Source organism: Echiichthys vipera, assembly GCF_963691815.1.
Source record: "Echiichthys vipera genome assembly, chromosome: 6".
NCBI lineage: Eukaryota > Metazoa > Chordata > Actinopteri > Perciformes > Trachinidae > Echiichthys > Echiichthys vipera.
In genome coordinates, this window is record NC_139831.1 from 20,419,687 (window position 1) to 20,442,727 (window position 23,041).

The 23,041-nt window shown below is 43.0% G+C and overlaps 2 protein-coding genes across 4 annotated transcripts; one reads left to right on the forward strand and one right to left on the reverse strand.

Moving 5' to 3' along the window:
* Positions 1-649: 649 nt before the first annotated feature.
* On the reverse strand, positions 650-10,256 carry LOC310948428 (uncharacterized protein). Of its 2 annotated transcripts, none has more exons than XM_083915554.1 (2): positions 9,967-10,256; positions 650-9,425 (listed from the first exon to the last, which is right to left on the reverse strand). In XM_083915554.1, exon 2 carries the CDS (start codon positions 9,344-9,346, stop codon positions 1,148-1,150), a length of 8,199 nt encoding a protein of 2,732 aa, XP_083771680.1. In that variant the 5' UTR covers positions 9,347-9,425; positions 9,967-10,256; the 3' UTR covers positions 650-1,147. The 2 variants fall into 2 exon arrangements, with proteins under 2 accessions (XP_083771680.1, XP_083771681.1); XM_083915555.1 differs by lacking the exon at positions 9,967-10,256 and adding an exon at positions 9,567-9,583.
* Positions 10,257-13,300: 3,044 nt separating this feature from the next.
* Positions 13,301-21,305, forward strand: rmnd5b (required for meiotic nuclear division 5 homolog B). Of its 2 annotated transcripts, none has more exons than XM_083915057.1 (10): positions 13,301-13,337; positions 15,046-15,222; positions 15,405-15,547; positions 15,776-15,913; positions 16,644-16,744; positions 17,132-17,298; positions 17,548-17,713; positions 17,890-17,992; positions 18,080-18,234; positions 19,374-21,305. In XM_083915057.1, the coding sequence occupies exons 2-10, from the start codon at positions 15,084-15,086 to the stop codon at positions 19,435-19,437; spliced, it is 1,176 nt and encodes a 391-aa protein (XP_083771183.1). In that variant the 5' UTR covers positions 13,301-13,337; positions 15,046-15,083; the 3' UTR covers positions 19,438-21,305. The 2 variants fall into 2 exon arrangements, with proteins under 2 accessions (XP_083771183.1, XP_083771182.1); XM_083915056.1 differs by having other exon boundaries at positions 13,309-13,381.
* Positions 21,306-23,041: the final 1,736 nt, after the last annotated feature.

The window sequence follows — 23,041 nt, forward strand, 5'->3', positions numbered from 1 at the left end:
TTAAAACGTATAATTGGATTACATTGTAGCCTTTTTTTCTCCCTGTGTCTGGGTTTTCTCCGGTTTCCTCCCACAGTCCAAAGACATGCTCGTGTTAGGTTAATTGATGACTCTAAATTGCTCGTAGGTGTGAATGGTTGTCTGTCTCTGTTCGTCTCTATGTGCCCTGTGATAGACTGGCATCCTGTCCAGGGTGTACCCCGCCTCAAGCCCGATGTCAGCTGAGATCGGCTCCAACCCCCCACGACCCCGACGGGGACAAGCGGTTGAAAATGAATGAATGTAACATGAATACATGCTGTGTAAACTTGGTGCAAGGTAGCTCACCTGGTAGAGCATGTGCATGTGCACATGCACCCACTGCCCTGTAGTGTATGTCATCCCGTCTCTCTCCCCTCTCCTTTCTATCTACTCCTGTCCTATCACATAAAGGAAAAGGTCCAAAAAATAAACTAACCAAAAAACAACAAAGGTCTTGCAAGACTATATTGGCTGGAAAGCTACATAACTTTAAAGTTTCAGTATTTTACAATTGAGTTACATGATCTTGCTAGTAAATGAATGCAGAGATAGTGAGCTATAGACATAATCTACAAAAAATCAGAGGAAGGCATGTAAGACCAGAGCATTTATGTTACATTTTATTGGCATTGTTGTTGCAGACATCATGTGCACACACTCACTCATCCAATATTAGAGAAACACAATAATAAAATAAATATGAGGTTCTTTTAAAACAGCATTTTCAAGAATTTTAAAAACATTTATTGTTAAAGTAAACAGATCAGTAAATCAGTAAACCTATTGATTTGTAGTGCACAGGGCATTACTGGTGAATGCACAGTACGATGTGCTGACCCTGTATCAAAAGTGACAAAAATTGTATTAGATCATTTTAGTTTTAGAAAATCCTAAGAACACCTGCTAAAAAGGCTCTTGTGTTTTCAAAATTATGAACTCAAAAATGATATATCTTTTTCTAAAACAGCATAGCAAAGAACAAGCAGCAGCAAATAAACAACAACCAAAATTGTTGTCTTCAGTTGCAATGTGAAAATAACATTGCAGGCTAACATTAGAAACCCCCTTTTTACACTGTGTATTTTAAACCCAACAGGCTCCAGGATGACGGCCCCTGTCCTCTATTTCAGGACCTTTTCCCCCCTGTAGGGGGTAGGTTGGGGGGATGTTTGTGGTAATAGTCTGGTGGGGTGGGATTGGGGCTTGCATTCATCCCTGTAGGGACATAATACATACTCTCCAGGTAGCTCTGGTCTAGTGGTGGATGGTTCTGGGGCTCTGTCTTGGACCCCTGACCAGAGGAATTCCTGTAGCTGACCCCAGGCCCACCTGGGTGCAATGTTGCTGTGGCAGAGGCCTCAGGATATCGGGGTGGCTGAGGCTGAGACTGGGGATGGGCTTGGGGAGGAGGAGCTGCATAAGGCATGTACTGCGGAGCAGGAGCATACATGTTGGGGTTGTGAAGAGATGTGTAGGGGGCTGCTGAAGGAGGATACATGCCTGAATGTGGCATTGCTTGCTGTGGGATGAGCACTTCCACATATTGGCCAGTCTCTGGGTCAAACAACATTTTTCTCAGTGGTTGTACAGGCACCTCAATGTAAAAATACTTCCCTGTCTCAGGATCCAGGAGCACTCTGCGAGGTGTCTGTCCATAGCTATTCTCTGAGTACAAACTGGAGCTGTCACCCCCATATTCAGAGCCATAAGAAGGCCCCAGGCTTTGAGGGCCACACAAGTATTGGGGATCCATAGGGGGAAGTCCAGGAGAGTGGCTGTGGCTAGGGTCACTGTAAGGAGCCCCAGTCATGCCTGGTGGCTGTTGATGGGGGGATCTATGGACAGTGGGTCGTCGAGGGTCAATATTCTGAGGTGGCTGCAATGGGCGGTCATTAGGACAGGCTTGCATGAGTGAGGGGTGGGGAGGGCAGGGAGGAGGCTGGTGGAGAGGCTGGTACATGGCCGCTGGCTGGCTTGGACCAAGAGGACTTGATTTGGGAGAGCCAGGCTGGTAGCTCATCTGCTGAGGGTCAGGTCTGCCCTGATAGGGACGTAGAGGGGGCTGAGCCAATGGGTAAGGTAGTGCCTGGCCTGGTGAGTGTGGAGGGGCAGGAGGGGTGAGGTTATGGGGACTGTGGTGATGGTGAGGAGGGGTGAGACCAGTGAGACCAGGGTGGGAAGGGCAGCCAGCTGTGCAGGAGCAGGGAGGAGGGCGGGATGAGGGTTGATAGCGATTTGACCTCCTGGAGGTCAGATCTGGGAGCATGAGGGGACTGAAACTCTCTCTTTCATCATAGCTTGGTGGGTCATCTGAGGCATAAAAACGCAATTCATCTGTACTTTGGGAGCGCTCGCTGAAAAGTGATCTGCAGCATGGCTGGTGTGTGTATCCTGGCACTTGTGTTGTTGAAACAGCTGCAGGTTGTTTTGTATTGCTTGAAGGTACCGACATAGCTTGTTCATGAGGGTATGCCGTCTTGGGATACTGTGATTGGCTGTCTTGATCCATAACAGCTGGCTGGCTTGGTTGGTCAGCTCCAGCTGAGTCAGACCCAGGGACAGGGTTTGCTTTGGGGTCAGACACTGGACCTGGAGCTGAGGTTAAACATGGCCCAGAGGCTGATATTGGAGCCGCAGCTAACGTTGTGGGTCTTGGTTGTGCATATCTAAAGCTTTGAGGCGAGGCCCCTGGCTTTTGCTGCTGACCTCTGTCATTAGATGCTTCTGTCTCTGACTGTGCTGTTGACTGGTTTGAGAGATTGGAGATGGTGGTTGCTGTTGCTTTGCAAGGTGGAGGTTTTAGGCTGGATACTGCAGACACAGCTAGTTTTCTTGTGTAGTTTGATATTGATGTGGATTCGTTGGAGATCTTTCTATAGATTGTGGGTGAGGACACTACAATCGTTTGAGACTTCTCCTCACCTTGTGGTTTGAAAGTCGATGTTGTTGCTGATGGTCTCTGTGCTTCAGTTGGCATTGCTCCTAAATCTGCAGGTTTAAATTTGCAGCTTGGTTTTGGAGGCACCACTGGCTTTTGAGAATTTTTGGCTATAGATTTAACTTCAATGGTTTGAGGCCTGGCGTTTCCTGTAGAGTTTGTGTGCATCTCTGGTTTCTGGGTTTCCTTAGACAATGACTTGACCTCAATTGGTTGGGGTCTGAATCGCCTTACTGCAGGGGACCTTGGGGGGAAAGTTGGATCTTGTCTTTTCAATGATTCAAAATCTCCAAGCTCATTCTGCGTGGTTAGTGTTGGTGTTTGCTCCTGCACATTCCTCAGCGGATAATCATTTTTTTGCTTTGCTGTGTCTGTTACTGTAGGCTCACTGCTAACTCCGTCATCTTCTGTGGTCATTGTAAGGATGTCTGTGTTGTCAGACACTGCTGAGGGGCCAGACATGGATGAGGAGGAGAAAGTTCTCTCTCTATGAGACTTGATCCGACCTCCAGCTGAAGGAGTGGTGGTCTGAAGTGGGATCTCCAGGCAGTTCACATGCTTATGTGGAACATCTTTATCTCCAATAGCATTCTGGTTGTCCCCCACCACTGCTCCAATGTCAGCTTGGTAGCCTTTTTCCTTTAATAACATGGAAACTGAGTGGCTGCTGCTGCCGTGGGTACTGTCAGTGGTAGTAGGTCCAGGTGAGGGTGAAGCAGCTGGGGCTTGGAGTGGGGTGGGAATCTCTTCCTGGACTGGAGATGCAGATGTCTTTGTCTTGCTGGAGCCACCTCTTATTAACACTACAGCAGTGGACACCTCTCTTTCCTTACTGGGTAGTTTGGGGAGGCTTCCGAGCATGGGAGGTTTCTGGTCTGTTCTAACCACAACAGGTTTGTCATCATTGTCTGACACTTTATGTAGTTCTGTCATAGTCTCTTGTGTTTCTGTTGCCGTGTGTAGACCAAGTTGACCTCCTGTTGTGTAATGCAGTGTGTTTGCATTCAAGGGTGATTCTCTGCTTACCTCTGTGACCACCTTTGGAGAGGCCATGGGACCAGAGTTCTTTGAATTTTCTTTGCTGCATGACATTTTATTTTTGTCTTCTTTCCAGCATACAGCCTTGTATTCTATTTGCATTGGCTGTGGGCGAGACAGAGGACTTCCTTTGCTCTGAAGACAGGGAGATAAGGTTAGAAAGTTTGAGTCTTTTACCTCCTCTTTGTATTCCTCTTTCCTCTCCACCCTGAATTCCTCTTTCTTTTCCTCCCTCCTCTCCCCCCTCCTTATCACTGACCTTACTTCCCTTTCCTCCCTTGCTTCCCTCCTTTCCTCATTTAAAATCTCAATCCTTTCTTCATCCACATTTGATGGAATTACAGCACCAGTTGCTTTAAAGGACAGATTATATGTGTTTTTTACAAGTCGCCTCACATCTCTAACTTTGTGAATGGGGGCCTTAACTTTATTGATTCCATTGCCCTCTTCTTCCTCTGTTTTCTCATCTACACTGGTCTCTAGTCGATCCTCCTTTATATCTAATGAAGACACTTCAGGATTGTTTTCTGCCTCTGGTTTGTTTTCTGCCTCTGGTGTGAGGCAGACATTTAGGGAGGCTTTCTTTTTCTCTACAGGTTTGAGTATAATCTCCTGTGTTTCTGACATGTAGGCACCCTTGGCATCCTGTTGCAGTTGTTTACGGCCCCCTGTGTTTTCACATTCCGGGTCTCTGTTTGTCAGGTGGCTGCTGAGTCCAATGGCAGAAGAAGCTCCTGTTTTCCCAGCAGTGGCATTTGCTGACTCACCACCTTCCCTTTCGTCCCATGTTTTACTGTCATCTGCTTGTTGTACTCCAGTTCTTGACTGTTTACTATCAAATGGCATTTTAAATTCTGATCTCATTTCAGACATTGATGAGGTTGCATTCCTGCTTTGAGAATCAGCCTCTTCACTCTCAGTCTGTGAAAAGTTAACACTTCGGCTGCTGCTGGAGGAACTTGGCCTGTTACTGGCTCTCACTCCGAAGCTTTTTGGTGGTTTGGCTTCGCTCTTTGTGCTCGGCTCTCTTCTCGCAGGGAGACCCTCAGATGAGAGACTATAATCTGACTGAATACTGGAACTCAGATTATGTAAATCAGATTTGGGGGAATCTTTGATTGGTGCAGCTGCACTCTCTATTGGTTGGCTGTTTTCCTCAAAAGTGGGGCTTTCTTCTTCTCCTGCCTGCTCATCAGGTTTATCAACACTCTGCATCTTCTTGGACAACACACTCTTAATGAGACAAGTGGCCATCTTGGTTTTAGTGTATGTTTCATCCAGAGAAACAGATTTCTGGAGTTTGGATGTTCTTTCATTTTGTTGATTGGGCTCAGGGCTGTGCTCAGAAGGGTAACATGCTTGCATTGTGGCTGGTGTACTGTGTTGTCTCATGAATGTCTCTCTGGAGGAACTCTCTGGAGACGGGCTTTCCATCGTCGCTGGTAACCCTGGACTACTATTTTCACTGCTCTCATCCTGCTTCCCTTCAGCGTTACTCTTTCTCTTCAGCTGGATCTGTCTTTTTGGCACTCCTCTTCTCACCCTTCTGGAGTCCTCTCTTTCCACAGCCACATCTACACACTCAAAGCTGCCCATCTCATAGCGCCTTGATGGATCTAGGCCATCTGAGTAGTATGCAGATGGTTGCTGGAAGGAGAGTTCATCATTGTCCAGCTTTGGAGCAGAACCCCTTAAGTCAGCATAAGCTGGCCAGGCGACATTGACCCCGGCTGGGCTCTCCTGGGTAGATGGTTGAGAAACGTTGGTCGATGAACGTTGGCTGGAGTTGTACATGTCAAGGTAATCTACCTCAGGGCTCGACAGGCTGCGGAAAGCAGAGTCTGTAAACCACTTCACCTCATCGTCTGCCTCATCAAGCTCACTTCCCATGCTGGAGCTGGAACTCCGACAGGGCCTGTTTGTGGTCGCGCGCCCAGGAACTCTGTGCTTGTTGTTGGGTGCAGGAGGTTGATGCCGTCTGCCAGGACCACCACCCCTTGTGTCTTGTTGGGAAGCAAGTCTAAGCAGAGTTTGTTGTTGCTGTAGCTGTCTGGCAGCAAGCAAGCTTTCTGAATAGGAATGCACTGTTGGCAGCCCCTGGCGGGTCTCTCTGCTTGTGGGAGCTGTACTGCGACTCGCAGGCCCTTTTCTATTCCTGGCATTGAATGACAGCTCAACCTGTTCCCCTCTGTAACTGCCGTCCCCCTTCCTACTCTTCCCCTTTTCAGGAACCTGCTCCTCCCTCTTTTGCTCTCTCTCCATTTCCCTATCCCTTTGCCTTTCCCTTTCTACCTCTCTATCCTCCTCCAGCTGCATTTCCCTCTCCATCTCCAATTGCCTTCCTTGCCTAACCCAGTGGGCCTGGCTATTATTGTCAACATGGGTAACATTGGGTCTTTCCCTATTTGTCACTGCTTTCTTTAAATTACCACTCAGCGAGGATGCTACAACCTGAGAAGGGCTACGGCTTCTGTTCTGCCACTGTCTGTATGGTTTCTCAGGGGCTATGATGTGGACAGGTGTAAACCTAGTGAGTGGCGGAGATGGAGTCCGCCTTCTCTTTATATGGTGGGCCATGTCCTCTGTTATCTGCTCTCTGTTTTCACGTCTAACTTTGGTTGACAGCTGTCTTCTAGCAGGCTCAGGTGTACAATCTGATTTTAATGAGCTGCTGCTTTCATACGTTAGGGAATAAGTAGTGAATTGAGGCTGTGGGTTTTCCAGTCTCTGCACAGGTGAGTTGGTTGTAGTCTTGTGGACAAGTGAAATATTTGGACTGTCCTTAGAGACTAGAAGATTAGGGGATGGGGACTTGATTTCAATGGGGGGATTGTAAGTGTCTTCTTCCTGAACAAAGGTGGGGCCAGTGATTTGGTTTTCCTCAGGGAAGGAAGCTAAACTCAGGTTATTCTGAAGGTTTGCTTTCTTTAGTGTTGCTTGTCTCTCTGTTCTTTGTTGTTTCAGTGAATTGTCTACTTTGTCCTCAGCTAAGAAAGGTGAAGTAGACACAGGTGACTTAACTGCCACCACTGGTGAACTATTTTTGATTTCAGTTACAACTGTTTTGTCTAATTCAAATAAGGGGGACACACTCTCTTTTTCCAAATGTGTGTGATACTGTTTATCTGTAATATCAACTGAAGAGGAATCCCTCTCAACCTCAGGTGTATCTCTAAGAGGAGTAGGCTGTGTATACTGAGGTTTGTAATCAGTGGAGAAGGATGCTGGTGAATGCTGATAGTACTTCTGCTCTGGAGATGGGGCAACAGGTGACGGATCTCTACTTCTGTGCTGAGGGGAGGGACTTTGGTACTTGTCAGATGAGTTGATTAGATATCTTGGCTCAGTTGAGGGAGTATTATTCTTTGGCTGAGGTGAAGGTGTTTGAAACCTGGGTTGATGCAAAATAGTTGTTTCAGGCTGCAGAAGAGAGCTTGTGAAGCCTGATATATTTGGTGAGTCTCTCGGTGTACCAGTTGACTCTGCTATACTGCTCCGTATACTGTTTCTGCTTGGGGTAGGACTCCTTGCTTCAGGGGATGCAAGTGTCCTATCAGGCTCAGGTGTGAAGAGACGAGAGAGCTTAGGAAAGGGGGGAGTGTCCCTGTCCCCAGGCTGAACAACAGAGTAAGAAATCCCTGTGATTTGAGGGGATGAAGTGAGGCTTCTTGACGAGGCAGAGTCAGAGTGAGGCTCTAGGAAAGGAGACACTGATGTTGTCTCAGTTTCAGAACAACACTCTCTCCTACTGACCTCAGGTGAGGATGCTGTAATTCTAATTTCAGGTGAGGGAACAGTATGTCTGTGCTCTGTGAAAGAGCTGTTGCTTGTAACGTCAGGTGATGGTGATAAACTATAACTTGACCCAGACAACTGGGACCTGCTTTCTGAAGGTGTTGAAATGGGTCTTATTTTAAGTGAAGGGTCGGGAGAGGGAGTTCTTGTCCTAGATTCAGTTGGAGAAGCAGCAGTGAGCAGGCCAGGTGAGGGAGCTGTTTGTCTTAATAAAGGTGAGACACTACTCTCCACACGCTCAGTAGATGCTGCTATTGAAATGACAGGTGAAGGAGGTGTGTATCTCGGGGCAGGTGTAGACACAGTACTGACAGGTTCAGAAAATAACCTTGTACATTGGCTCTCAGGAGTAGTCGTGGTGTCTCTTCCTCCAGTGGAGGGGTCTGATATCAGCTCAGGGGTGTGGGTGGAATCTTCAATATCGGGTGTGGAGCCTCTGCTGAGGAGATCAGGCAGAGAGACCCTCCCTCTTAGCTCAGAAAAAGGAGACGATGCTTGAGTATCAGGGGAGTAGGGCCTATTCTTCAGCTCAGGAGAGGCCAGTGTTTCTCTCGACTGGGATGCACTTCTGGATGAAAGTAAAGGAGATGAAAGGGTGGCTCTAGAGTCCAAGTCTGATTCTGTAAAATCTAGAGAAAAATCTTTGGATGTGGGCTCAGGTGAGACACTGTGTTGATAAAAGTTGCAGCTCCTTGGCTCAGGTGAGCCTTGTGCAACCCTAAACTCAGGTAGCAACTGGATGTTTACTGTTTCAGAGGATGGTGAGCTGACACAGTTCCTGGGCTCAGGGGAGGGACTTTGAGATAAAGACTCCAGATGCGAAAGGCTGTTATGTCTATCTATGACAGTTGGTGTGGTTCTCCTTAGTTCGGGAATAGAGTGATCTTGTTTAGGACTAGGTGATGATGGTGAACATCTTTTTTCAACTGAGGAATATGACAAGGATGATGCTCTCCCGTCCGTACTAAGGGTATAGGGGCTTCTTTGTCCAGGAGAGGGGGTCCTCTCACCAGTGTTGATGACTTCAGATGAAGAGTTTGCTGTACTAAGCTGAGGTACTAGTGATTTGCTTTTCGATTCTAAATTTGGACTTCTGTCTTCAGAAACCTCTGGATGCTCTGAGCTCAGTCCCTCACCCTTCGGCTGCCTCTTCTCTGAAGACTCGCTCTGCAACTGGGGGCTGTAAAGCCTTTCTCTTGAATCTTCAAAACCCTCCTCTCCTTCACTGGAACCCGGTGCAGTGTGATAAGAGCTTGAATCGTTCAGATCATCCACCAGAGGTGATGCAGCAGCTGTCACGCCCACCTCTGTCTGGGAAGTGCCAATAGCCCCTACAGCAGGGCTGCTTGAGAGGGAGGACGACTCACAGTCGTCTCCAAAAATGTCACACAGGCAGGTGGTCTCGGAAATGACACTACGCTGACTAGGGACGTTGATAATGTCGAAGATTTCAACGTGGTTTGGGGTGCCGTCACGATGGCACAGAGAAAAGTTGTGGCGGGGTGCACTGCGCAGGAAGGAGTAGCTGTCCCCCTGGAGAGTCCAGCTGTCCATTGCTCGTCCACAAGCTCCAAATTCTCACTGTGGCCAGTCCAGTCTGCTCCTCGAGTCTGCTCTGGGCTGTGTTCCTGGACTGGAAATAAAATATGGTCAACTGGAAGATGTGTAGCTCATTCATTTATATCACCAGTGACAGTGATGAATATCATTGAGAGGCAAAATATTATTAATAGCAAATCAGAGGCTAAACTGTGCATTGTTCTTGTTTTGTTACCTTGCCAATTGCATATCTAGTGTTAAACCCTCAAATGTTCTTAGAATACCTGCAGTACAAAGAGATATTGTAAACCTCCAAAAAGGGGCTCAGAACATACATAGAACTCTCACTATGTCTTCAAAAGAAGCTGCAAGCAACTTGAAATTGGCACATCAACACAATATAAACATTCACTTTAAGATGACCAAAAATATTCAGTTGATACCAGAAATTCTGAATACACAGGATATGACGTGCAACTTATTTGAATTACAAAGATTCATCTTTATTACTCTTAAGTGACAATTGTTAGATTAGCTCTGCCATATACATACTTTTAATCTATACTTTCCACATTGCATTCGTGAAAGCCTGCTCCCCATGCAAGTAGAGAAAGACAGAGCGATTGGTACTGTACCTTTGGCCAATGATGAGGCTTTCCCATAGGGCATGGAGTCCCTCTGTGTTGCAATATTTGCCCCTCATCCACCAAACTGTTTTTCAAAATCCACAGCACATTCCACGTTTACAAGACCTCTGTGCATGTGCCGAATACAGGACTGAGCAACTCTGTATAGCCCAGTCTGGCAGAGCCACACTGGCTAGACAACTTCAGAATGTAAAAAGCACTGCCATGTATCAGACTTGAATAGAAAAAGCAAAGACGGGCATCTCACTCAGGCCCATTAGATCCTCTAATGCCCCCATCTCTATTTCTGCCCCGCCTCTCTGAGTCACAGGAAAATTGCTTACAGAGTCTAACCTGGATCTTTTTTCTTCTCCAGGCTGGGGTTTGGTTGGGCATTGGCTTTCTTGTGTGAGCTGGGCTAAGGGGTGGTGCTGGGGGCTGGGTGGGTTTATAGTTAGCAGCAGGTGCTGATCCAGCCAGGACGGATGAGTGTGCCTGGAATCTGACACTTACAGCCAGATCAGTCACAGGGCTCCTCTATATATAGACCCATACTATCAGTGCCAGATAGCAATAGCTTTTGCTGTTTGCCTGGGAACACTGGAGGGTAAAGAAAGGGAGAATACAATGCTTAAAGTACAGCCTACACATTGTCGACTTAACCTCTACATATGAGGTTATACTTAAAGTTAAGAGTGTAGTTCATATATGCTGGGTGTGTGTATATATGTATGAGTGTGTAGCTGGGGTGCAACAGGTCAAAGGTGGACATAGACCACCCAACTCTGACAGCTCACATGGAGAACTCCTGTGCACTGTATGGCTGACAACACATGTTTTAAGTCACGTTTTTTCCTTTACTGGGAATTTTATGGTCCAGGATCACTACAGCAAATTAAAATGTTTAGGTTCAAATTCACATTTAAGCTTTCCTGTCATACGAAAACACACGCCAAAGGTTCAATCAAAAGGGATTGTGTTATATTACTATATTTATTATTATTGTTGCTACCATAGCAGAAGCCTTTGAGCCACACTGTGGCTGTCTGGGTGTGTTTGATGGCAGAGAATTCGGATAAGCCCCGTCCCTAACTTAATACCTCATGAGATTACCATTCATTCTCGGTCATTAAGTCATTCAGGATAAGCCAATGGAAAATCTTTGATTGCAGCCCAACTGACTGTTGCATAAGGCTGTAATTGAGAATATTATATCTGTTGTATCAATCTGTTGATACAACACTCAAAAGTCAACTATCTATTATATGTATGGCATAATTTAATTTGACCCCCTTTTCTGTCTGAAGAGTTGCCACAAGTGCAAACATTACAAGTGTGACTAGTCAAAATTGTGAACTGTGTACATGACCTTGGTGGAGTTAATGTAATGTGTAATATATAAATGGTATATATGCAATAGATACATTCATGATTGTTTATAGCCCCCTTTCAGAGATATCCCGTAAAGTATTTCATATTTCAATAGAGGCTCTTATGGCATGACAAAAATCAAGAATCATCTTCCCTCTGAACTCTTAACATTTACTACAGGCATGGTGGAAGATACTGTATGCTTAGAACTCATACAGTAACTGTACAGTAAACTGGAATACACTATTTCATTATCTGTTAAAATAAAACACAGATATTTTAATAATCGAAAAACACAGAGTGAAAGTGTTAAACATGATCATTTAGACCAATAAAGTTTTAAATGGTTGGAGGGAGAGGATAACATGCATGCATGTGTGTGCTGGGTATGAGGAGTGTACAGCAGTGCTGATAAATGTGAACCTCTGTGGTTACGACAGCACAGTAGAGTGGAGGAGGACTCAGAGGGAAAGAATGATGAGCACCTCGGCAATGGGGAGCTTCAGTCTACATCACTGATAGATTAGTCAATCCAGTCTGTTCAAGTCCAAAGACCTCACCCACCCTCAGCAATGGAGAACACCATTAAGCCGTGCATAAACAATATGTTGCGTGGACAACTGGGACAAATGTATACTGACCTTCTAAATCAAGGGGCTTGGCAGAGATAATGATTTTCAATATCCACATGTTGAGCAAATGTAAAATTAGGTCTGGAACAACACTTCCTTATGTGCAAAGATAAATACACTTGATATAGTTTTTAAATTCATCAGTGTTCTATCTGTGGGATGTGACTCTAACCAGGGTCCAGTCTCATGATGGGTTATTTAAGTTTTAGTAGTGGACAAACAGTAAGAATATAAACATAAGATCACATTTCAATTTTTTTTTTTTAACTAACCCAATTCCTCTTTTAGACCAAGCTTTATACAAGCCAAATTTCGAGTGGCAAAATGTAACTCTTGATACTTTAAGTAGCCTACATTTCCCTGAGAATACTTTTTCTTAAGAAATGTTTTCAGGGCAGGTCCTGGTAATCAAGTTTTTTTACAGTGGGCAATTGGTACTTAAACTTAAGTAAAGGATCTGAAACTTCCTCCACCACTGCTAATATTAGCAATAATAACATTTTTTGGTTATCAGTGATGAAGAACTTTTTAGAAATATTTTAAAAATATTTGTTACTCCACTACATAGATTTGACTGCTACGTACTGATTATTTAATATTAGGCAATTCTTACTTATTTGAACATAACATATGATTGGCTTAAAAAAATGATGATGCATTGCGACAGATGAAACTACCCATTACTATAGGTTAAAATAGTCAAATTAGCTGTACATTGACTAGCTACAACATTTAAATGTTGTTTAGCTTATATGGTGACAACCTTTAAAATGATAAGTGACATAATTATTATCATTGTCCTATTCTATCACCTACGCTGTACTGGTTTCTACTATTTTACTATTTTAACTGCCATAACATACAAGTCATATTCACATTACTATAGATATTATTATAGTTACTGTTACTTTTGTGGTTGATCTGTCTATCTTTTGCTTTTTTTTCTCTCTCCTTTTCTTCCTCCCCAACCGGTCAAGACCATAGACTTTGTCCAAGACAGATGTCCGTCCTCCACAGAGCTGGGTCTGTTCCACGTTCCTGCTGTTAAAGGGAAGGTTTTGGTTGCCACTGTGCTCAAAGGGGGAATTGTTGGATCTATGTAAACCATAAATAAGCTATAGAGTGTGGTCTAAAGCAACTCTGTAAAGTGTCCTAAGATCACCTTGAATTTAATTGAATTGACCACTTCCTAGCGCCCGTATGCAAGAGAAAATCTGATTAAAGTCAAACATCCTGCTGTACACGAATAACTAGACACTAGTGTTTGTGGTTTGATGTCGCAGAGAAAAGGACTTTTATTGTGAAAGGCCCAGTTAAGGCCGAATGCGACACAGGAAGTTCCGCATCACGACTGCTGGTGAAGTGTTGCCATAACAGGCGAGTGGCTAACGCTAATGTTTGCTAACTAATTAGAAGGATAGGTGAGTGGTGTTTACTGAAACACATCTTATAATTCAATTCAAAGGGCGATATAGGTTTAAAGTGTTGGGATAAAACAAAATAATGAAGACAAGTTAGTTGTCATTGGACCTCGTCAGTCAGCAGCTGGCGAACATCAACGAGCTAAGTTAGCTGCTAACTGTTAGCCACTGTAATACCGTTTGTTTATGTTAGCTGTGCGACTGCCTAATCTTCTAAATCACCGCGCCCAATCAAAACAACATTATTAGTTTGTGACACTTCGTATTTAGTATTGCTTGTACTTAATACAAATACGAAATGTGGCGTTTTAATATTAAAATAGAAATGTAGCGCATTTGTATTGGTTAGCTTTATGACGGTGACTGCTAACGGTGGGTCGACATTTTCTATGTTCAGCAGTGAGTTACAGCAAAGCCAATGCCTATCAATGATCTGTTGTTCTTTTAAGAATAAACTAATACTGAATGCAGGCCAGCTGCCCACACATACAACATTTTCTTTCATAACCTGATGATTAAGTTATACTTTTGACTATTTTAACTCACTCAAGTAAGTTACGTGCGTAAACACTAGGCCGCAGAGTACACAGTGTGCCTGCGTTTAACGTTGTTATTGTCTGGTTAGTTGTTGTGTTACACCAGGCAAAACTTTTTATTGGGGCAGGACTACTTTTTCTTCTTCTCTTGATTGAAAAAACGAAACTGCCAGTTTTCAAACATTGTACCTCAGCGCTTGGGTTGATAATTGGTTGGTGTGATAATCACGACATTGTCAGTATGATCAGTGTTGTCAAATACTGCAGGTTTAAAAGGTTTTTGAAATTATAATAATACAGTGGGATCCTACATCTTTTTAATAGAATTTCAATCCAAATGTGCAGGATTTTCTTGTGCACTGAATCCACTGCAGCAAACTTCAGAGAGCTACAAATTGCAGAGAAATTAACAAAAACATGCATCATTTGAGTCTGACCAGTGTATCCTCTGGGTAAACGTTTACCTACTGGCATGTTTCTTAGCTTGTTTAAAAAACAGTGGTTCTGTTACATTACATATGCCTAGTGCATATCTTATATGTCATGATTCTTAAGAAACAAATTTTAAGGGATTGTTATAAAAAATAATTTATTATTCTTAAGTTAAGGTTAGTATATGTATATATATATATATATATATATATATATATATATATATATATATATATATATATATATATATATATATATATATATTAACCTTAACTTAAGAATCATAAATTATTTTAATAATTTAATAATACATTTAATAATTAATTTAATAATACATTTATTTTTATTTATTTATATATCTGAAACTATTAGTTCATTGATGGGAAATTGATCTCCAACTGAAAAATAGAATAATTGATTTTCAAACAAAAATAATCATATAACCGAGTTCCAGCTTCTCAGATGTGAAGATTTGCAGATCTTTGTTTTTAGTTCTAGTTGTAAACTGCATATCTTTTCAGTGGAAGCAATCCCCTTGGGCTTTAGTAAATTAACATCAACATCTTTAACCATTCTTTGACCTTTGATCGAACACTTCATTGAGAAAATAATAGGCATATTAATCTACATTGAAAATAGCTGTTTGTTTCTTCCCTCCTCAAATCGTATAATATGTATATCTTAATTTTTCTCTAGGTGTTGTCGTTGTGTGTGTGAGTGTTCCAGTCTGAAACATGGAACAGTGTGCATGTGTCGAGCGGGAGCTGGAAAAAGTGCTTCATCGCTTTGTAATGTACGGTCACCAGTCTGAGGAGAGGCTAGACGAGCTCCTGCGCAGTGTCTGTGAGATACGAGGACAGCTAGTTGCTTTTGGTAAGAAAACCTGATTCATACAAGGTGACTGAACATGATGAGGATATAATTGAATTTCATTTTCATATTAGTTTAAAATGGTGCTTTGTTAGTTACGCTTCATTCGTGCTTTAGCAGAATTTATCCAGCACATATAATGGTATAGATGCACAGTTAAGACTTTTCCTTTTTCTACCTTGCAGGAGTTCAAGATGCAGACTTATCAGTCCTGTCTCAGACTATGGCACAGTGTTGTAAGAATATCAAAGAAACGGTGCAGATGCTAGCCTCCCGGCATAAGGACATCCACGGCAGTGTGTCAAAAGTGGGCAAAGCCATTGACAGGGTATGGACAGTTTTTAACTTTGTCTCATTCTAACATCTCTCCATCAATGCATGTATACAGGACCTGTTTGTGCGTGCGCGCGTGCGTGCGTGCGTGCGTGCGTGTGTGTGTTAAACATGAAAAATAAACTTGCGAAAAGTGAAATTCACCTTGCGGGACTTACATGCATGCTTTTTTTCTTTAATGTTTGGCATTTGTTTGCTTAACCTCTGATATACTTCTCTGCAGAATTTTGATGCAGAGATAAGTGCTGTGGTGGCAGAGACAGTGTGGGACACCCCAGAGAGACAGAAATACCTGAGTGAAACAATTGTAGAGCACCTGTACAGACAAGGGATGCTCAGTGTAGCAGAGGATCTCTGTCAGGTAAGTAACGGAATTTTCAAAATGTTTTTGGTGCAAACACGGCCTGAATTGCTTTAAAATGATTCTTATCCTAAATTTATTGATGCTAATGAGTGGAATCAACATTATGGGGCTTCAAATTTACCGTATCTTCCGCACTATTACTACCTTCAATGAATGGCTTATTTTGAAACTTTTTTCATATATAAGGCACACCGTATTATAAGGCGCATAGAATAGACGCTACAGTCGAGGCTTGGGTTACGTTATGCATCCATTAGATGGAGCTGCGCTAAAGGGAATGTCAACAAAACAGTCAGGGGAGGTCATCTTGTTGCTTCCTCCACTTCCGCACCATTGATTTGTTCATGTTAAACTCTCTCGCTGCTGCTCTATTCCCGTGTTCTACTGCGTGACTAATCCCCTTGAGTTTGAACTCTGCGTCGTAAGCGTGTCTCTTAATAGGAGCCATTTTGGGGTCTTTACACAAACACACAAATGGAAATGAAACGGCACGCTTCGCGCAGTCATATATCTCAACATGCACCTCGCGCTACTTCCTCTACGGGGTAAAATAGAGTCGGCAACTGCTTACCGTAGTTGCGAGACCTGTTGTGGCTCAATATTGGTTCATGTGTAAGGCGCACCGGAATATAAGGCACACAGTCGGCTTTTGAGAAATTTGAAGGTTCTATCCTTTTTTTAATAAAATAATTCTTTGTGATTTAAAATACTTTCGTTTGTTTTCTAGGAGTCTGGTGTAGTTATAGATATGAGTATGAAGCAGCCTTTCCTGGAACTGAACAGAATCCTTGAAGCTCTGAGGATGCAGGACCTCAGGCCAGCGCTAGAGTACGTTCTCTTTTTCCCAGTATCTGTGTTGCAACAGTCATCATCTTTATAAAGTGAATAAAATGACTTGAAATATTCTCCTATTTAAGTAGATATATATATTTTAGCTGCTTCATGTTAAAGTACACCATACAAAAACATGGGGAAAAATGCCAAACACTCTCTGGCTGACTTCTCAAACTTTGGGGAACTCTCTGGCCACTTAGTAGAAGTTACCACTATTATAGCCTACATATGGGATTTCAATTGAGATTAGGTTAACTTTGTTAGTAACAAAATATCACTTTTGAATACATAATGGTGATTAAAAAAACCTCTTGGGTGTTGATCGCTATATTATAAGTGTTGACATTGTTGACTGTACTAATTCAATCTGTGCATTCTTAGGTGGGCTGTGACGAATCGGCAGCGCCTTTTGGACCTGAACAGCAGTCTAGAGTTCAAGTTGCACCGCTTATACTTCATCAGCCTGCTCAGTGGGGGAATCGGGAACCAAATGGAGGCCTTGCAGTATGCCAGGCACTTCCAGCCTTTCGCCTCTCAGCACCAGAGAGGTAGACAGTTTACAGTGTTATCATTATGACATTCCTGTGCCACAGTGATGCCACACGGACATAAAAATGATGCTTAACTTGAGTTGTGTTTCACTGCTTTTAAGAAGAGTCTCTACAACTATCAGAGTATTGTGTAATGGGAACCGCAAATGAATAAAAGAGACAAATACGTGAATATTCCGAGGCTTACCTCACAATGCTTATGTAATGTTTGATTTTGTTGTTTTCCACACTTTTTTGTTCCTGCAGATATTCAGATCCTGATGGGGAGTCTGGTGTACCTGCGCCACGGCATTGATAACTCTCCGTATCGCAGTCTGTTGGAGACAAATCAATGGGCCGAGATCTGTAACATCTTCACCAGGGATGCCTGCGCTTTACTGGGTCTCTCTGTAGAGTCTCCACTCAGTGTTAGGTTAGAAAACCATGAACACACAAGACATTCATACCAAAGTTAAGACTAAAGAGTAGAGTTCAAGGTGGCAGTGCCATTGAATTACCATCGCTGTGTTGTCTTATTTAAGCTTGTGTGCTTCAAAGATTTCAACTACAGGAAAACTTAATCAATGCTGCCATGTCTTTTCTCTGTAGTTTTGCATCAGGCTGTATGGCCTTGCCAGTGCTGATGAACATCAAGCAGGTGATAGAGCAGAGACAGTGCAGCGGAGTCTGGACGCACAAAGATGAGCTGCCTGTAAGTCCCTATGAACCTCCAAAAAGCATCTATCACTCCTTTTCATTCTTAATCATCATTCAACTGATTCCCAATGTGTTTCGATAGATTGAGATCGACCTTGGGAAGAAGTGCTGGTACCACTCTGTGTTCGCCTGCCCCATCCTCAGGCAGCAGACCTCCGAGAGCAATCCTCCTATGAAGCTAATCTGTGGCCATGTCATCTCCAGAGATGCCCTCAACAAACTGACTAATGCTGGAAAGTAAGTCAACAATACAGCTCGATTGATCGATATGTGAATGGTAGGGAGATTGTGTGAGTAGCAACGGTTAAAAACTTGACACCGGTATAGTATCAGATACTGCCAAGTACCCAAGTATATGCTCTGATACTCCATCCATTCATCCATTATGTTTGCGATTCTATCTATCTCTATCTATCTATCTATCTATATATATATTCATATATGTTTGAAAATAACAGAAAACCAAATAGCAAACATGATGTTTTTGCATTTAAAACTTACCGTCCAGTCAGGCCACTTCTCATTATAAGCATGTTGTAAGCCTGCAGTACTGTGGCAAAATTAATGGAAACCAGTGGCCTCTATTAGGGCGCGCTCACACTATCCTCCCGGACCGAGACCCGGACTTTAGGGTACTTGTCCCCCCTCCCTCTCCCCCCCGCGCCCCAGCCCCGTTTGTACTCACACTACCAGGGCCTCGGCCAATACTTCTTGCTGTCCATACGCCTTCAAGCCGTAACACGTCACACGCATTGATCGCGTGTGTGGCTTTGTTTACAAATCTTTCAATAGACCTCGGAGTTTTTGTGCGTCTTGTCGACTGTTTTGGAATATTTTCATCCGACCAAATCTGCAGTAAACACTCCACCTCCGCACCACACCAACATGAACCTTTCACCACCATTGTTGTTGTTGTTAAATGTCCGCGCATGGTCCGTCCTTCTATTTACATGTCCGAACAGGCGGACATAACGCTACTGCCGTAGGGCTCGTGCGCGTGCGCGTGCACGTGCGCACGCTCGTGCTCGTACATGTGCAAACGGCTCCGCTAAAGCCCACCTCTTTCAAGCGGGCCGTGGCGGCCCAGCTGGCCCCAGTTGAGCGCGGAGCGGGTGCGCTCACACTACTTAAAGGTACTAGACTTTAGCTGAAAAAACGGTTTTGGCCGCGGCCAAAAGGATAGTGTGAGCACGCTCTTAATTAAAAAACAATCCAAAAACCAACACTTCATCTTAGAAAATGGCCCACTAAATACAGTGTACAGGATTTATAGTTAATTAGCCAAAACATCCAATATGGTCTGTTAACCTGACAAACTGCACTCTGTAACATCCTGCCCCTGCTCTCCTCACCCTCCCCTCCCGTCTCGTCCTCAGGTTGAAATGTCCGTACTGCCCCATGGAGCAGAATCCGTCACATGCCAAGCAGATCTACTTTTGATACCGCACACTTTCTTCATAAGTAAGGATGAAGTTCCCTGGAGCTCTTTGCATTTCCAGGACCATTTGCTCTGACCCTTTTCCCTCTGTCTCCGGCCTCTTGGCGTGTTATTGTAAGCATTCAGGTTTTATCCCAGTGCTCCTCTGGACAGCCTTGGCCATCCCGTAACCCACCTCGGACCCTCCAACTTTGAGTAGTATAAAGAGTCCAGCGGGGATTGTCCAACTACAACTTGTAGTAGAGCGAGGAGTCTGTCAGTAAAGAGAACATCCTCACGAAGAAGCACCTCTGACAAATGTTCATTCATTAAAACTCATTTGCAAATGCCTGCAGAATAATAGGCTTACTTTTTTAAAGTATGTAATACTTTATAGTGTTTGTTTTCTCGGCTTAATCGACTATTTGAGTTGGATGACTGCTTCTTTTTTTGTGTGACAGAAGTAGTTGAATGATTATGGATGGGTGAGTGTGGGTAAGTGGTATAGATAGGCAGTTTCTGATTTCAGAATGGTGATAAACTTCTATTATACATGAGAAAAATCACAGAAAAACAAACTGTTGAAGGTTTATTATTTGCTGGTGAAGGGAACCGTGGAGGTCTCTCTTTGAACTCTTTGCTCCTCCATAATGTAATAAAGGCCTCACGTAGCTTGAAAGTCACTGTTGGCTGATGTTTCCGTTTGATCAGTAAAACAATTAACTCATCAATGGTGGAACAGCTTTTTTTTTTTTGTGACTGCCTGCACCAGCAAGATTTTCCTCATTGTAGAAGCCATTTGTCTTGTTCTATGTATGTATTTAACAAACAGTGACAAAAAGGAAACAAAAAATATATACTACTGTGAAATGTGCTTTGTTTCTATTTTTCATTGCAACCGCCACAACGGCTCATGTAAAATAGTAAATTAAACTGAACAGCAACATGCATAATCAACACTAGAGCAACTGTCAGAACTACCGACTCAACAGTTCACACCGCAGTTGTGCCATCGCCCCACTCTGCCCCGCATTGTGTATCCTAAGCTTGCAAGCCATGTGTTTTGGAGATGTAAAGTGGTGTGATGGTAGCCGTATGGTCTGACTTGCAGTGACTGTAGGCTTGTGATTCAGCTTTACTCGTCGTGGGTGGGAAAGTCCGTGGATAATTGTGGCTGTTGTTTAATATATTAGAAAATGCCTCTGCTGCATAGCTTTTATTTGAGATGGAATCAGAATAGAAACATTACAATCCATACATTTCCTCAGGGCTCATTGTAACACTTCATACCACAGTATTAAAGTTGTACATTTATATAAGGAGTCTTGAACAAAGATGCCACGTTTCACTGGTGAGGCTGATAGTTTGGGTGGCTTTGAGGGTGTACATAGTATTCAGCGGGTGATGTTTAAGCATACACTGGGGAAAGCATGTCACGAGGTCACAGGCATTTGGATGTACAATACAGTATGTTAAGATGATCAATACTAATAGTGCAAGTTCCCGATGTCCCCTTAAAATGGTGATGTCACCTCACACTAATGAGGCTAATTTGTTCAGCGAGCACCACACCAGCATAGCTCACACTGACATTACACACAGTTTTATGTCTCAGAAAAGTTGTTTTTATTTTTCGTCTCGGTTTCATTTAGAAATGGGTTAAAGGATATATTTTGTGTGGACTTTCACTGAATTTCCTGTTTTTCTTTCTTTGGTTGACAATCATTCATTGCTTCTCTGAGTGTTCCTTCAGATAGACTGCTAGCGCTCCGTATTTCTGTCGTATTATTTTTCTTGAATGTTTGCATTTCCAGCTTTTGTGTGCTATTCAACTTTTATTGTAAATATTAATCCTCTAACATGTTTCATATACTTGCATCTGAAATTAAAATAAACATTTATACTCCAAGTCAGTTTTGGAGGCGTGTAATGGCCTGCTCCTACCATTGGTGGAAGAAGTATTCAGAGCCTTTACTTTGGTTAAAGTACAAAAACCACACTGTGAAGTTACTCTGTTACAAGTAAAAGTCCTGCATCAAAGATGTGTCTGAAGTAAATAGGTAAGTATAAGCAGGAAAAGATACTTAAAGTATTAAAAATAAAAGCACTCGATCTAGAAAAATCTTCAGAATTAAAAAAATAAAACGATTCAAATAGTTATGTCAATCAACTAATTGATAAATTGCCAAATAATTTCAGCTGTACTTGTAGGCCTGTATATTGTGTAGTGTAATATATAAAGAAACAGAAATTACATGTTTTATTTGCCAAAAAAAACCAAGGGTAATTTGTAAAGCTACTAAAATTGTTAGATAAATGTAGTGGAGGAGAAAGTGGTATAAAAACAAAGTACAAGTACCAAAAATTTGAATGCATTTCGTTATATTCCAACACTGGCTCCTAATATAACTCACTAAGTTCCTTTATGGTTTTCTTACTTCTCGCTCCTCCTTTCATCACCACTTGGTGGTGATATTGCTGCATTATCCATCCTCAGCCTGAATATCCTTGGAGAATGAGTTTCACAACAATGCACTTTTCCCCCGCATGAATTAAACACCAATGTTCGATAAAAACATGAATTCATCAGAGAGACAGCACTGATGGCATTCAGCACTGCAACCCTCCTACAGAGTGATAACGTGAGGTAAGATTCATTTCTCGTCCCACTTCAGTAAACCACTTCTGAGCTGTGCAGTTATATTAAGCCCCAGTTTATATAATGTTTTAAAGAACAAGGTAAGGGCCTTGTGAGTCAGCCACAGTCATAGCTACTCAGATTATGACCCCGACAAAAAAATAAACCTGTGTGTGGACTTCCATGTGCTATCTCTCCCTCTTCCACACTATTTTATAGATATGCTCCCGTCCATAGCCATAAACAACACGAGTCAAGTGATAAGCTTTCATCTCTGCCAACATATCCTTGGCACTCGGTTCTAGTTTCTGCATTTGATGGTTTCCATATTAGTGCTTATTTTCTTGGGCAAATAGGGATCCTCCTATGTTTCCATCGCAGCTGACCTTCCACCTCCCTGCAGTGTGTGGTGCAGCAGCAGGAGATGCTATGTGGGGGTAGAGCAGGGAGGGGGGGCCTTAGGATTCAAGGCTCAACCTCTAAAAGCCACATTACTCCCAAAAGCCTCCACCGCTCTGTTGTTCGTTCTGTCATAAAGCTCCTCTCCTTGGGTTTTATTGGCACGCTCTGTAGAGATTTTAAGCCCCTTCAGAGCAGGCAGGCGTCTGGGCCCTCGGGTGAATGCCATCAGTTACACTGCTATCATTTTGACAAGTGATTTTTAGTGAGTTTTAATTCAAGAAAAGCATTTTGCAGCCTTGATTTACAACACTTTTACAAATGCTATCAGGGCACGCACCAACTAAACAGCTTTACACCAATTCATAAATGTTTATTATGAATCCAGAACAAACATATATATTTATACTGTACAGTTTTGATTCCAGTAAATAGAGAAGAGAGTCACAGTATGTTGAAAGGTCGGTTGAAAGCTGGCTTGTGAATGTTCATATATGTATAATTATAAACAATACAAGAGAACAACTTCACATATGTCATGCATTAATTGTTCATGGCTGGGTATGTGCAGGGCAGTTATGTTCAGCATC

Coding starts and splice junctions, on each gene's coding strand:
- LOC310948428 (XM_083915554.1), bottom strand. CDS start 9,346: ATGGACAGCTGGACTCTCCAGGGGGACAGCTACTCCTTCCTGCGCAGT.
- rmnd5b (XM_083915057.1), top strand. CDS start 15,084: ATGGAACAGTGTGCATGTGTCGAGCGGGAGCTGGAAAAAGTGCTTCAT. Junction 15,223..15,404: donor AGGACAGCTAGTTGCTTTTG/GTAAGAAAACCT, acceptor TCTACCTTGCAG/GAGTTCAAGATGCAGACTTA. Junction 17,299..17,547: donor CGCCTCTCAGCACCAGAGAG/GTAGACAGTTTA, acceptor TTGTTCCTGCAG/ATATTCAGATCCTGATGGGG.